General features: G+C 45.5%; 1 protein-coding gene across 1 annotated transcript in view; it reads left to right on the plus strand.

Moving 5' to 3' along the window:
• Window positions 1-7887: 7887 nt before the first annotated feature.
• USP13 (ubiquitin specific peptidase 13) overlaps window positions 7888-14885 on the plus strand; it is a 99195-nt gene continuing 92197 nt past the window's right edge. Inside the window, exon 1 of the mRNA XM_075938035.1 lies at window positions 7888-8210. Within this exon, the coding sequence (XP_075794150.1) occupies window positions 8055-8210 (156 nt within the window). The 5' untranslated portion in view covers window positions 7888-8054. The remainder of the gene's footprint in view (window positions 8211-14885) is intronic.

Raw genomic sequence — 14885 nt, forward strand, 5'->3', positions numbered from 1 at the left:
AAAAGTAACAGACTGTCTTCAACTGTGTGATTATGTAGCTATTTGAGGGCGTACATTTAAACATTAAATGGGAATTGCTGAAGAGGAACAACAGTTTTCTTTAACAACCTATAAGAATGACCATATTGTGTCAGACCAATGGCCAATGTAAACCAGTATCAAGTCTTCCAACAAAGGCTGGTGCCAGATGCTTCACAGGAAGAAAACAGAACAGGGGGACTTCTCAAATTATTCATCCTCTGTCATCCAGTGCCAGATTCTAGCAGCCATATTTAGGGAGAACCAGATCATGGAGCTGCTTCTGACTACCTTGGCTAAATAGCAGTTGATGGACCTATCCTCCAGGAACTTACCTAATTCTCTTTTGAGAATCAGTTATATTTTTGGCCTTTACAATAGCGACAAGTATAGATGATGATTTGTGTGAAAGACTTCCTTATAAAAACTAGTAGTCATGTGGCACCTTAGAGACTAACAAATATATATATTATCATGAGTATATGCTACTATGTATATATCTGTTAGACTCTAAAGTGCTACAGGACTACTTATTGTTTTTAAAGTTACAGACTAACACTGCTATCCTGTCTGAGACTTCCTTATGTTTGTTTTAAACCTGCCGCCTATTCTACTTGCCACTAGAGGGATGTATTTCCTCAAACTCCAATGGACATAGTGATAGAAATGTAGCTGTGTTAGTCTGGTATAGCTGAAACAAAATACAGGACTATGTAGCACTTTAAAGACTAACAAGATGGTTTATTAGATGATGAGCTTTCGTGGGCCAGACCCACTTCCTCAGATCAAATAATGGAAGAAAATAGTCACAACCATATATACCAAATGATACAATTTTTAAAAAAAAATGAACACACATGAAAAGGACAAATCACATTACAGAACAGAAGGGAGATGGGGGGGGGGGGCGGGGGAAGGAAGGTGAATGCCAGTGAGTTAATGATATTAGAGGTGGGCATAATTTAGTTTATATGCCCCTAGTTTTTAACTCCCTTTATCAGCAGTGCTTTTTTTTAAGTGCCTGTATTTCTCCTCTTATCAGTCCCTTTTGGCATCTTGAAGCCATCTGCCATTAGCTGCTCTCGAGTCTCTGCTTTTCTAGACAGAATAAATCCAGCTCCTTTAGCCCTTTCTTATAACTACATACTACCATCATCTGAAGAAGTGGGTTGCGCCATGAAAGCTCATGATACCATCTACGTGTTTTGTTAGTCTTTAAGGTGCTACTAGTCTATTTGTTGTGTTTTAAGTTTTTCCTGTTACAGACTAACTCTGCTACTCTGAAGCTTTTGTATATACTACGAACATCTTTGATATCCTCTGCTACAGTCTTTCTGAGACAACAGACACCTTTGTTTGTACTCTGACCCACACTGTATAGAACATCCCAATTAAATACAGCCTTGTTTTCCATTTTCATTCCTTGGTGTATATTCAACAGGCTCCAATTGACTTTAGCGACCTTTGGATTGGGCATTTCTTGCTTTGCCAATTTTTTGCCTTCAGATTAATAAATAATAATTCAGATACCTAGCTCTAATGTAGTGCTTGTCATCAGTAACTCTCAAAGTGCTTTATAAAGGTTAGAAGACTTAATCTCATTCACGTCACTTAGATAGTATTATGAGTAAAAAAAGTCTTAATACCGATCCCTGAAGTACTATGCTCATAAGCCTTTTTTAGTTTGAAATATATCCATCCGAAGTTGCTGTAATTAGTGATGCAGTGTCAGTAAAGATACTGCATTATTTATGTTGAATTTAATGGTCTCCAGGAGGTGTCCTACAATGCTCCACTGTGACTATTCTGCTCAGTATTTTGAATTCCATTGCCCAGTGGCCAAGTATGCTGGTATACATTCCTTCACTCTTAAAGTCCTCTGAATTTTTGAATTTTTATTCCCTATTTGCTTGGTATGGAGAACTCACCTAGCAGCTCTCAAGCATGCCTAGCAACTACACAACTGACTCCCATCTAGAGAACACAGGAGATGGTGTATCTCTTGGGTTCATCAGATGAGGTGGCTGTCCAGGCATGGGTCTCATCCAGCCATTGATATTGATGAGCATATCACTTGTGGCATGGCAGAGAAGGGCTATAAGAGGAATGTGCAGAAGTGCTGTGTGAAAGTCAAGTGCTGTGGCAGATATACCAGAAAGCCAGGGAGCCTAACAGTCATGCTCGTGCAGAGCCACAGACAAGTCACATTTATAAAAGCTGTGCAGAGACTCTGTGGCCACTCCCAAGAGTCCTGTGGATACATTGGATGGAGTTGGAGTCATAGGCTCCTGAAGTGAACACGGAGGAGTAGGTGTTGAATGAAGAGGAGGATTATGGAGGTCCGGAAACCAAGACATCTGCACAGTGAAGAATGACATGTTCTTGACTCTAAAGCATTTGAGCTAGTCTATACAGTCCCTCCTGGGAAGAGCCTGATGCGGGGGAAAGAACCTCTGGTAAGTACGCATTTTGCTTTGAGATTGCAGGGACATAGCTGTTCATTTACTTTTTTTGTGCATCACCAACATAAAGAATATGGTGTGGACGTGCAAAAGTAATTTAATTTCCGCGGCAGCTGTATGTCAATGAAACTTCAATCAACTTCTTTTTTGTATTATATTCAATACAAAAAAATTTATCTAACAACCAACAGCTTAACTACACACAGAATGCTACACTGGCACACCTACCTGAGTGTGGACATTTACCTACGCCAGTAGCTTGATTAATAGAATAATTCTTCTGTCAACCTAGCACTATCTACATTGGGACTTAGTTTAGCTTAACTATTCTGCTCAGGGGTATGAATTTTTCCTGCCCCTGAGCAATACAGCTATGCCAATCTAGTTTTACAGTGTAGATGAGATTAATAGTTCCTCTAATTCAGGGGTCTTATACTCACAGTCCTCAGGCCATCTACAGCCTGTGAATTTTTGCGATCTGGCCCAGTAGTCCTGGCGACATGGGAGGTGTGGGTATGTCTGTACCCCTCCAACCCCATACATCCCCCCCAGCCATGCCCCTTCCTGCCACCACTCTACCCTCTCCCCCCATTGCACCTCTTTCCCTAAGGTAAACGGCCTGGGGGGGCCTGGTGCAAGGCCTGCAGCATGAGTTGGGCCCCCTGGGTAATCCCTGAAATGCAGTGCATTTGCTCTGCTTCCCCATTATCTCCCGCCACTGCAAGGAGTGCAGGAGGGCCTGACACATGCTGCTACCCTGCACTAGACCCCTACACTAATCCCTGAGGCCATATCCCTCGGAGCGAAAGGGAACAATGGATGAGGGAGGGCAGGGTGGTGGTAGAAGGTGGCGGGACTTGGAGGACAAGGATGGACACACATGCTGGGCTGCCAGGACTCATGGACTGGATTGTGAAAATGCTCTGGCAGTAGATGGCCTGCGGGCTGAGAGTTTAAGACTCCTGCTCTAACTCCAAGATTGTTTGAGACAAATTCTGATCTCTGGCATCATCTGTTAGAAAATGACATTGTTTTAACTATGTCAGGGGTGTGAAAAATCCACACCTCTGAGTGATGTAGTTAAGTTGACTTAAGTCCCTGTGTATACAGTTCGATGGAATAATTATTCTATCAACATTTTGCCATCAGTGTTGTTTCCAATGTTTGTTAGAATAAGGACCCCATACAAACTATAACAGTTAGCCCACTGTCACAGCTCTATTTCTTTATCCCTAGATCTAAACACTGTGGCTGTGTCTACATTGGCATCCCTTTCCATAAAAGGGATGCTAATGAGACCAGTCGGAATTGCAAATGCTGCAGGGGATTTAAATATCCCCTGCAGCATTTGCATGAACATGGCTGCCACTTTTTTCCGGCTTGGGGTTTTGCCAGAAAAAAGCGCTAGTCTAGACCCTTGTGGAAAATAAGCCATTTTCCGGAAGATCCCTTATTCCTACTTTCAAGATCCCTACTTCACTTTCAAGTAGGAATAAGGGATCTTCCGGAAAAGGGCTTATTTTCCGCAAGATCCCGTCTAGACTGGCGCTTTTCTCCGGCAAAACCCCGAGCCGGAAAAAAGCGGCAGCCATGTTCATGCAAATGCTGCGGGGGATATTTAAATATTTGCAATTCCGACTGGTCTCATTAGCATTCCTTTTACGGAAAGGGGTGCCAATGTAGACACAGCCTGTGGGTACATCTAGACTACAAGCCTCTTTCAAAAAAGCCTCTATCGAAAGAGAGTGTCTAGACTGCAACCTCTTCTTTCTAAAAAGTGAGTCGCTTTTTCGAAAGAGAGCACCCAGGCAGTCTGGATGCTCTGTTTCGAAAAAGTCCTGTTTGCATTCAAGAATGCCTTTTTTTGAAAGAACGCTTTCAAAAAAAGGCGTTATTCCTTGTGAAATGAGGATTACCGCCATCGAAAGAAAAGCCGCGTTCTTTCGATTTAATTTTGAAAGAACGCGGCTGTAATCTAGACGCAGGTGAAGTTTTTTTGAAAAAACTCTGCAGTCTAGACACAGCCTGTGATTTCACTTGTAGTGGCTCAGTGGTTTCTTGTCTCTTGCTGTTGAGGGGGTTTATTTAATAGCCTATTGTGTGTACCTTAAAAAAACTAAATATTTCAAATAGATTTTGCAGTTTGCTGCTACTCATTTTTCTGTTCCTGTTCTTCAGTTTCTATAGCATCCTTGCTGCCTTTCTGTATCTTATCAATATCCCTTTCAAAATGAAAAGAGCAGAAATGAAGAGAAAGAGGAGGATAGTCTTGTGGTTCAGGACCTGGCATGGTATTCAGGGAGATGTGTGTAACCTCAGGCAAATCATTTAAATTCTTAGTATCTCATCTCCCTCTATGTCAACGAGAGATCACACTACTTCCTCTTTCCCACCCTTTGTCTGTGGTAAGATCTGCTGACATAAGCCTGTTTCTTACTATATATAGGTACAATCCAGTCCTGATTTCAGCACCCTTTATTCAACATTGCAGTGTTTGCAGAGTAGGTGGCACCAGTTTGTTCAGTAAAGAGTCAGGATGACAGCATCAGAGCCTGCCAAATCAGCTGCATTAGTGAGAAGGTCATTTCAAGATGCTCCTCAGTTGTCGATCTCTGGAAGTCCCCTCAAGAGAGTCAAGAAGTTCCACTACAGCCTATTTCCTTCAACCAGGAAGGGATCCATATTGCAGTCCACGAACTGAGGCCAAAGGTTTGTTACATCCCCTCTGAGTTGCTGAAGACAGGAGAGAGTATTGCCATACCATACACTCTTCTAGGCCATTTGGCATAATAATGTCATCCCCAAAGGTTGGAAGAAGGGGATTACTCTGTTCAGAAAGGATAAGGTGAATGTAGCGACTGTAGCAGTATGATGCTGTTGTCCACTCTAGGGAAAGTCTTTGCTTACACATTAAGGTCTTAACAGTGAACTTTTGTGGCAAAGGCCAAGATACTCAGGGCAGCCTCAGACCTGCTCAGTCCACTGTTAACCAGCTTTTTATCTTGACAGCTTTTTCAGAGATAGATGAATTTAAGAAGCCCCCCCACAGCACTTTCTACAGACTTCTATAAGGCCTCTGATTCAGGACATCACGTTTGTGGGATCCAGTGAGGTGAACTGGCATCCCCTGGGACAACAATGTCATTGATAGAAGAGCTCTAGAATCGAATAATACATTGGAGTCAATGGCAGATACACAACGTAGTTTCCAGTCTCCATGTGAGTTGAGCAAGGCCATGTTCTTTCACCCTCAATGCTAAATATCAAGCATTGACTAGATGGGTAGGCTTGAGGCGTCAGCAGTTAGTGGGGTTAAGCTGAATGCCATCCTTCTTTCAGATTTCAAATATGACGGCAATGTCATCTTGCTGGCTCAGTATGATGAACCACTGCAATTGCAGGTCAGTCTGGTGGGGCAAGAAGCAGCATATAAAACCAAGACGTTAGTATCAAGCAGCTTCCAGCTCTGCATTACAGCCAGCTCAGTTATTAAACTGTGGATGTGATATCAAGCAGATGGTAACTATAAACTATGTGGGCATGATAATAGGCAGTGCTGGAGGGTACTTGAAAAAACATGTGCACATGTCTATTAACAGCTGTTTGTCTCTTTTAATAGCCCCTGGGAGGAGGTAGGGGCATCAAGCTTGCTACAAAGCAGTACATCCATAGAAACCCAGTTATCTCTGTTGTACAGATGTGAAATGTGGGCACTCAATTAGGCTGAGTATACAAGGCTCTCCGTACCCATATGCAAAACATGCAGCCATGTAGGGCACCATGAAATGAGGCACCAAATTGCCCCAAATTTCATGGTGCCCTGCTCAGTAGGCAGTCCTGTGTTGGAGTACTGGGATGGAGCAGGGGGCAGCCATGCAGCAGGTGGCTGGAGCAAAGCAGTGCTTTCTCCTTAAAAGTGCCACTTCTCTTTGGCTATGTCTACACCACAAAAACTAGAGGAGCATCCACGCCTAAAGCATGTTTCTGTGCGTGCATGTACACCCCCCCCAGTAAATCGACAGCACAGAGGGCCTTTGCTGGTAGTAATTCCTCTCTCCACGAGGCATAACTCCTTTTTACACTACAGCTCTTCTGCAAAAAGATGTGTGGACACTCCGCAGGGGTTTCTTGCACAAAAAGAGCCTATCAGAAAAAGCACAGGTGCTCTGATGGCCATTCTGTTAATGGCAATCAGAGCTTTCTTGCGTGAGAGCATCCATGACACTCTCTTGTGCAAAAGCACATCGCTTTTGCGATGCACTTTTGAGGTGTGGACACGCTTTTGTGCAAGAAGTTTTCGTGGACAAACTCTTCCGCAAAAAGCTTCATCCACAAAAACCCTGCAGTGTAGACAAAACCTTTGGGAGGCTAAGCTGCTGTCTGTCGCTACTGTGGAGTCCTCCGGCCCACATCTCCCTCCCAACCATGCTCCATGGTGCTTACTATTCCAGAATGGATAGATCAGACATCACTGCAGTAAATGGCTTCTGGGCCGGGTAAGCTGATGACCCCTTTCTCCCACTGTTTCAGTGTCTCCCCCTTCTCCCCTCATGTACAGCAGACACTTCTGGGGGAGGAGGGATCAGGGCTGGGGTGCATAGGGTACCAGCACCAGTAGGAATGGCTCTGGGAGTATAGCATAGACAATTTCCTCACTGTTGTTGTCAACTGCTCCTTACTAAGTGACAAGACAACATCAGAAATCAGGATATTTGAAGCCAGCTCCAGCAACTGTCTCCCTCATCACTGCTCCATGCACCGATCAGGGTGCTGGGCTTGATACAAGACCCAAACTGAAGACCATCCCCGAGCTTACAGTCAGACCTAGGGGAAGCAGGATGCTTGGCCCAAACGGCAGGTCGGGGTAACTCGGAAAAAAATGATCAGCTGTGTTCTTTAAGCTGTGGGCTTGGGTTGGCTGATGTTTCCCAGCGGGGATTACAGGGTGACACAGCCCCTTGTCTTTCACGGATTTTTTTTTTAAAGCCAAAAGGTACCAGAAGCATGAGCCCGTAGTCTGACCGCTTGCAGCACACGCCCCCAGAGTCCACCGCTTTCCACTCAGCGCTTCCCTCAGCCAGGCTCAAGCAGAGATGCCCTGGACCCGCCAGTCCGGCTGCTGGGGAGGGCTGGGAAGTGACACTGGGACGCTTTTTCTACGAGCCTGGAAGGAGTCAGACTGTTTTGTCTGTCCATTAGAATGGCCCCAACTTCCCCTCCGGGCAGGAGGAGGGTGCTACAGCTCCGGGGAAGGGAACTGAGGGATTCCCAATCCCCTGCCCCAGCCTGCTTCCCAGGCCCCTCCCCTCCTTGCTGTCCACCCTCCCCTCCCCACACATCCTCTCTGGGCGCTGCCCTCCATCCATCTTCCCCGAGGCTCCTCCTCTCCGCCGCCCCCGCCCCAGGGCTTCCCCCCTCCCCAGGACCCCGGGGCTGCAGCTGGGACCGCTCCTGCCGCCCTTGGATTAAAAATAGCATCTTCCCCCGCTCCTCCCCCGGGCCCGGCTCAGGCCGCCCCGGCCCGGCTGCAGTCGCTCTGCCTTCCCCTGGCTCGCGGTCGGCCGGCGGGGGAACATGCAGCGGGCCGCGCTCTTCGGGAGCGGCAGGGAGGCGCAGATGGCTGCGGGGGACCTAGGGGAGCTGCTGGTCCCCTACATGCCCACGATCCGCGTGCCCAAGTCAGGGGACCGGGTCTACAAGACGGAATGTGCCTTCTCCTACGAGTCCCCGGTGAGTGCAGCAGCCTCCGCCGGCTGCAAACCCGCTCCACTGCAGCACCCCCTAGGCAGGCGGCAAACCTCTCTCTTCCCTCGCCGCCCCGGCGGGCAGCAAACCTCCCGCCTCCTCCCCAGGCAGGCAGCTAACCTCCCTCTCCCACCATTCCCCCTCCCCCACCCGCAAGGAGAAGCAAACCTACCCTCTAGCTCATCTTCCTCCCCAGGCAGGCAGCAAACCTTCATCTCTGCTCCCCCCTCCAAGGTAGCAAACCTCCCTACTCCTCCCGAGGCAGGCAGCAAATCTCCTTTCTCCCCCTCCTCCCCCCAGGTTCCCAGGCAGGCAGCAAACTTACCCCATTTCCCTTCTTAAACACACTCCTCCTTTACACTCTCCCTGCTTTATTTCCCTTCTGCTGCAACCTCCCTATTGCTTCCCACCCCCTAATCTGTGCCAACCTCTACTTCATTTTCCTCTAGGCTGTGGAAACATATTCTCTTCCCAGTGCAATCCCCTCACTGTTATTCCTCTCACTCCAATCCCAGGTAGCAAACCTCCCGCTGTTGCATGATTTTCTCTCCTTCTTCCGCTCCACCTGCTGCATTTTCCCTTCTAGATTGAAAGTCCCTCAGGATCCCCTTCGAGTAGCCCCCAGGCTCCCACTGCCTCCCCAGTGCTGGCTTCCAAACATCCCCTTAGGTTAACTTCCTCCTCATCCCCAAGGCCAAATCCGCTGGTTGGGGGAAGGGATGGGATTGTCTGTCTTGAGAGTTGCTTAGCTCAACAACATTTGAATTCTGTGGGTGGATGGGGAATAGGTGGGCAGGTGCCATGAGGATTTCCCTGTTGCATGATTTCAGAGGCGTTGCAAGGTGCTTTGAGATGCCTGTTGTCATTTAAGTAGAAAATTAATTGTAAACCGTCTCTATTTCCAGAGCAGCAGTAGCTAGGGCGATTATGCTTCCCAGGCTGGGGTTTGTTTTATTTTCTGATCACAGGCACATCCTGATTTATGACTGGTCTGTTGCAGCTGAATAGATCCTTCAGCAAAAATCAGTGGCAGATTGTGTGTGATGCTAGAATTTCCTTCCCTTTCCCCCCAAAGTGAATTTGAAGTAATTGATTAGACCCAGGGTTGTGGGTTTTTTTTTTGAGGGTTTCTATTTTCTGGGTGCTCCAGCCAGTGCAGGTCTCTTTCCGGGGTTATCTGAGTACATCTCACTTAATCAATTCCCTGCTATTCCACCTCCGTCTTTTCTATTCATAGCCTGTAGCACATAGTAGTCTAGTCTCCTCTGGGCTTGATTTTGGGTTTAGTGTTGGTACTGGGGATGTCGATGGCCTGTGATATACAGGAAGTCACACTAGATGATCTAGTGGTCCTCTGCAATTTCTTAGGGTCTATGTGCTCTTTCCTGAGTTTTTATCTTTCACACAGGTAATGAAAGGGGCAGCAAATGGGCTCATTCACATATATTAGTTGGCAAGTGCGCATGGATGGCTTTTTTTCCTGCTGAATCTGTGTACCTATTCTATTGTTTAGGGCATCTTTAAGTAGCTCTTACAGTAAAAGGTCCTGGTCAACTTGAAAATCATAATTTGGACTGAAACTTGTTTACCTCCAATAGTTGCAATTAGTCTAAAATCAGTGTAATTGAAAGAAATTGGTAAGGTGTCCCTCCTGCTTCCAGCCCCAGATGGTTTTGTTTGGTGTCAAATGAACACTGTGGTCACTTTCACTCTTTACCATGTGTTAGTCAGATCCTGATCCTGAAATTGGATCCATGCAGATGATTACTTGAGCCCTTGTAGAACACTGGACCCTCAAGGATGCAATTATTCCATTGCAGGATGGGATCCTTAGTCATTTTGGCCAGATTTTGGCCCAACTTCCCTTATTTCTATGATAAATAAATGCTGAAACACCTATTAAGGATCCAGGCCTTTCTTCCTTGTTGAAAAAGACTCTTATGGGGGAGCAGAAAATCCCTTAATTCTTCTCCATACACGCTCTGTAGGAAATGAAACTTTTTTAACATTGACTGATATAAAAAACAAATTCAAGTCAACTATTTCCCTTTAATAGCTGGAGTGAGCATTAGATACTGAAACAAAGTTGCTGCGTCTGATGAAAGGAAGAGAAATCTAAAGGAGAGAAAGGAATAGAAATCTAAAGGAAGTACAGAATATGAACTTCAGGGTTTCAGTTTGTGCTGCTCTAATTTTTGGATGTTTAATTCTTCTCTCTCTGATATTTTTTTTTAATTTGGAAAATCAAAAGGGGCTTAAAAGGTGACTCAGCTGTCTGGTGTTCATCATGTCTAGTGGAAGGCAGGTTATTTTTACTCACATACTTCAGATCTCAAGTGTCACCCAGTAGCCTTTCCTGGGCTGGGATGTGTACTGTTTAAAAGAACCAGATCAGAACCTACAGCAAAGACATTAAATATTATATGGTCATCAGGATGGAGCGAGGAGAAGAGAGAGACAAAACTCGTGTCACATTACTCCCCTTGTAATTTACTGCTTGAGCTAGTACCTAACTAGTGGTGTTTATAAGACAATTCTGTTAAATAGGAAAACCTGGCAAATATTATTCATAAATTAAATGAAAAATTCACATACAACCTCATGTTGTACAGAAAAAATAATAATTGTAGCCTGTGTGGAGGATTTTCAAAAGCCCTCCAGTGCCATTGACTTCATTGGAAACAGAGGTAGAGGCCCAAGTTGGAGTGTGGGCGGTAATTGTAACTCAGTGTCTTGGTTAATGGAGGACATTTGCAATGGTGTGCTTTGTTGGGTTGGTTTGATTAGGTTATTTTTATGTGTGGGAGTATATAAATTTCAGACCGCCAGCTTTTTGTTGTGTATATCTAGCTTAGAAAGAATAATTTAGGGTTGCCTCTGTAATATTAATAAGATAAACATTAACAAAATACCCCTATCAGTTTTGTTACCTGCTGGCATTTTTGCTACTGGTTATATTCAACGTGGGAGACTACTGTTTTCTCCTATAATTTTCAATCCCAGTTAATACTCTCACATCATCTTTGTGTTTATTTTCTAACTCCATTTGCGCCATGTGTATCTGTTCAACTGTTCACACAGATTCTATATGGAACCTTTGTGCCTTTTGTAAGTTCCCTTGTTCTGGCACTTTTTTCAAAACAAGATTTTATTTCACGCATTAGTCTCGTTAAAACTATAAATTCACCCTGGATTTTTCTCTTTCCCAATAAAGTAAATTTCCTAGGTATTTTGGGATCTTATCTTGCTGTCAAATTATTCATGGTTTTTGTCACTGGGACAATGATTGAAGCTCAGGACTGGGACCCAGAAGTACTACCTCTGCCACAAACTTGCTGTGTGTGATAGTGGGCAAGTCACAGGACTCTCTGACTCAGTTTCCCCAGCTGTACAATTGAAACTGTATTGGGGGGAGGGGTAGCTCAGTGGCTTGAGCATTGGCCTGTTAAACCTAGGGTTGTGAGTTCAATCCTTGAGGAGGCCATTTAGAGATCTGGGGCAAAAATCTGTCAGGAATGGTACTTGGTCCTGCCATGAGGGCAAGGGACTGGATTCAATGACATCTCAAGGTCCCTTCCAGCTCTATGAGAAAGGTATATCTTTATCTTTACCTAGGGGGGGTCGTCCGAGGAGTTATCTGTTCAAGTCTGCAAAGCACTGTATGCTGCAGAAAATTTTGTTGTTATAGTGGATATAGAACACAGGCTAATTATTGCAAACAGCAGTAGATTTTGCTAACTGCCTCAAGAAATCTGGACCCTTCTTTTCTTTTCCACTATTTCTGTGGTGAAAATCTGACGTTGTTGTTGTGTTCTGTGTGTGTTTTAACAGAGTGCCATTTCTTTAGTGATTTCGGAGGTGTGGGTTTATGAAAGATCCAAGGGAATGTTTGAGATATTTTCCCATGCAGTATTAACCCTAATCAAACAATTTGTTATAAGGGTGATATTTTTGTGGCGAGGGTGGGGGGCAGTGATCAAATAAGCCTCAATGGTTCTGTTAAGCAGCTCTGTGGTCTGAAATTTACAATCTTCTTCCTTTCCCATTCCAACAAAACCTAGGTTAGAATTGAAGAAACATTTTCACGTTCTTGACTGTCATGGTGACCGTCTATTGGTGTGTTAGCTGCAAAAGAAATTACTGACTGCTTTAAAGATAACTGAAAAAATAGCCCTTGTCATGTCTTATTTTTTTAACTAATTTTTATCTGCTATGTTTGGGCAAATGCATCTCGATACTTTGCCTTTCATTCTTTTCACTGGAATTTTGAAGGAAAGGCAGACTGACTACAAAATGCTACTTGCTGAGTACATGTCTCCCTCTAGTGGCTGACCCTGTCAGGTATAATAGTCTACTGCTTTTTTCATAGGTCAAACAGTGGTCACAACCTGTAGTTTTCATTCTCAAAACTCTGATGGTGAGTCTACTCTAACGACTGTGGTCTCGGTATATGTGCTGCTGAAGTGTCTTATGCTAGGTTTCCTACTTCCATCAGTTTGTCGGTTGCAACTTCTTCCTTTGTTGACATCTGAACTTGATATTGCACTACTTAGGGGAGTAGGGAAAACTATATTTAAATAATCTTTAATTCTCCACAGCACGAGGCACCAGACCCTGCCATAGCAAAAGATTCAAAACCTGCAGACATACCTCCACTTTTATGATGATCAATATACCCCATAATATTGATCTATGAGTCCTCATGCTTATCACAACATGTAGTGTATCTCATCCCATGCACTTCATGCCCCAGTAAGTACTCTGTGGGTGAGAGGAGACAATCGATACATGCTCAAATGAACTCACATGCTGTGGGAGAGGGGGAAGGGTTCTATCTTCCTCCCATTACAGGAGCTCTGTCATGTTGGGTATCTGTCCTAGCAGCCAGATAGGGAGCGGAAGAGGTGAGACCAGTCACTTCTCATGCTGGCTGCTCAAAGTCCTTGCTTTACGTAATGTGATGGCTGCCAGCAAGAACCCAGCTGGGGAGGTAGCAACTTTCACTCCCCACCTGGGCCTGGCTGCTGGGGTCAGGGGTTACGTGGCCTGTAGCCCCCCTCATGCTGGTATGTTTCTGGCTCACTCAGCCCGAGCTGGGCCAAATGGCCTCTCCAGACCCCATAACAAGGTGTGAGTGGGAGCTTCGCATCCTGGAGCGAGCCCCCCGGTCTTAGTGCTGCCATGGTCCAGCAGCAATTTAAAGGGCGCAGGGCAATTACCTCCTTTGCACTCCCCCGTTGGCGGGCCTAACTGGGCCCACCTGGGAGTGGAAGCCACCACTCCCTAGCCAGGCTCTTTCCGGCAACTGCCACGCTGAACAGCAGTGATCCTGAGCAACTACTTTCAGCTGTGTGAGAAGTCGTTTTTTCCCTTTTCCCATATGGAGCTGGCTGCCGTGGGACAGGGACTGAGCATATCAGAGCGGGAGGGAGATGGAGCAGGAGAAGAATATAGTCCCGTCCCTCCCCACAGATAACTGGTGGGGTGGGGAGAGCACAGCTGTCCCCGAGCTTGATGCAGAATGGGGGATTGCCGGGGAAGGTGCTGGGAGGTTCCTGCTCCGCACAGCCAGGGTGGGTCCCGAGGCATGTGCTCATTGATCCTATGGTCCCAGCCCCCCGCCCTCTCTGCCCCCTCCTCCAGAAGCTGGCAGGATTTTTTTCCTTGGCACAGGGTGGTGGGGCTGGAAATTCTTCCCAGAAGAGAGATGTGGAAGGGTCACGGGTCCTCCCCTTTACATTGTTTCCCCCCCACCCCACCCAGTATCGGGAAGCATGAGTTGTTGATCACTCCATATTCGACTTCTCTATGTTCATCCTGAAAGGAAACCTGAACAACTACTTCCAAATGCATGTCTGGGAGTTTAAATGACTAATTTTGCTAGACTCTAAAAATCTTTGACTCAAAGACACTGGATTTATGGCTCATTACAACAAACCTTCTTTGCCCTATGCCTGCAGAAGTACTGCCCAGGTAACCTTGAATGGTCTCTTGCAACATGTGTTAACTCTTTATATTTAGCAATCTGTTCTGCCTTGTCTTTAGCTGTGATACCTTGAGCACCTTTCTCAGACCAGAAGCAGGACTCTGTGTAAGCTTAGAAGCTTGTTTCTTTCACCAACAAAAGTTGGTCCAAAAAAGATATCATTCGACATCGCTCACTTTTTCTCTGTTCATAAGTATTATTATGGGCTGGAAGAAGCCTTGTTATAGGTTATGTTAAAAGCTGGTTCAGACTGATGTGTGGACAAGTTCTCCATTTAAGAAAGCAATAAGAAACATTTAAGGGACCATACATAAACAAAACCTAAGGGCTTGTTTACACTGAAAAGTCTGCAATGGTACGGCTGTATCCATGCAGCTGTGGCACTATAGTGCTTAGGTGAAGGTGATATGTATAGTGAGGGGAAGGCTTCTTCCATCAGTGTAGGTACTCCACCTTCCCCACACGAGTCAATAGGAAAAGCCCTTCCATCGATCTGGTGCTGTCCATATCAGGGCTACGTCTGCATTCTTGCACAAGAAGATATGCAAATGAGGCACAGCGATGAATATTGCAGTGCCTCATTTGCATACCTAATGAGCCACCATTTTTCTGCAAGGGGCTTTTGCGCAAGAAGGGGCAGTCTACACTGCTCCTTCTTGCGCAAAAACCCCCTC

The sequence above is a fragment of the Pelodiscus sinensis genome, chromosome 10 (assembly GCF_049634645.1).
Source record: "Pelodiscus sinensis isolate JC-2024 chromosome 10, ASM4963464v1, whole genome shotgun sequence".
In the NCBI taxonomy this organism is placed as follows: domain Eukaryota; kingdom Metazoa; phylum Chordata; order Testudines; family Trionychidae; genus Pelodiscus; species Pelodiscus sinensis.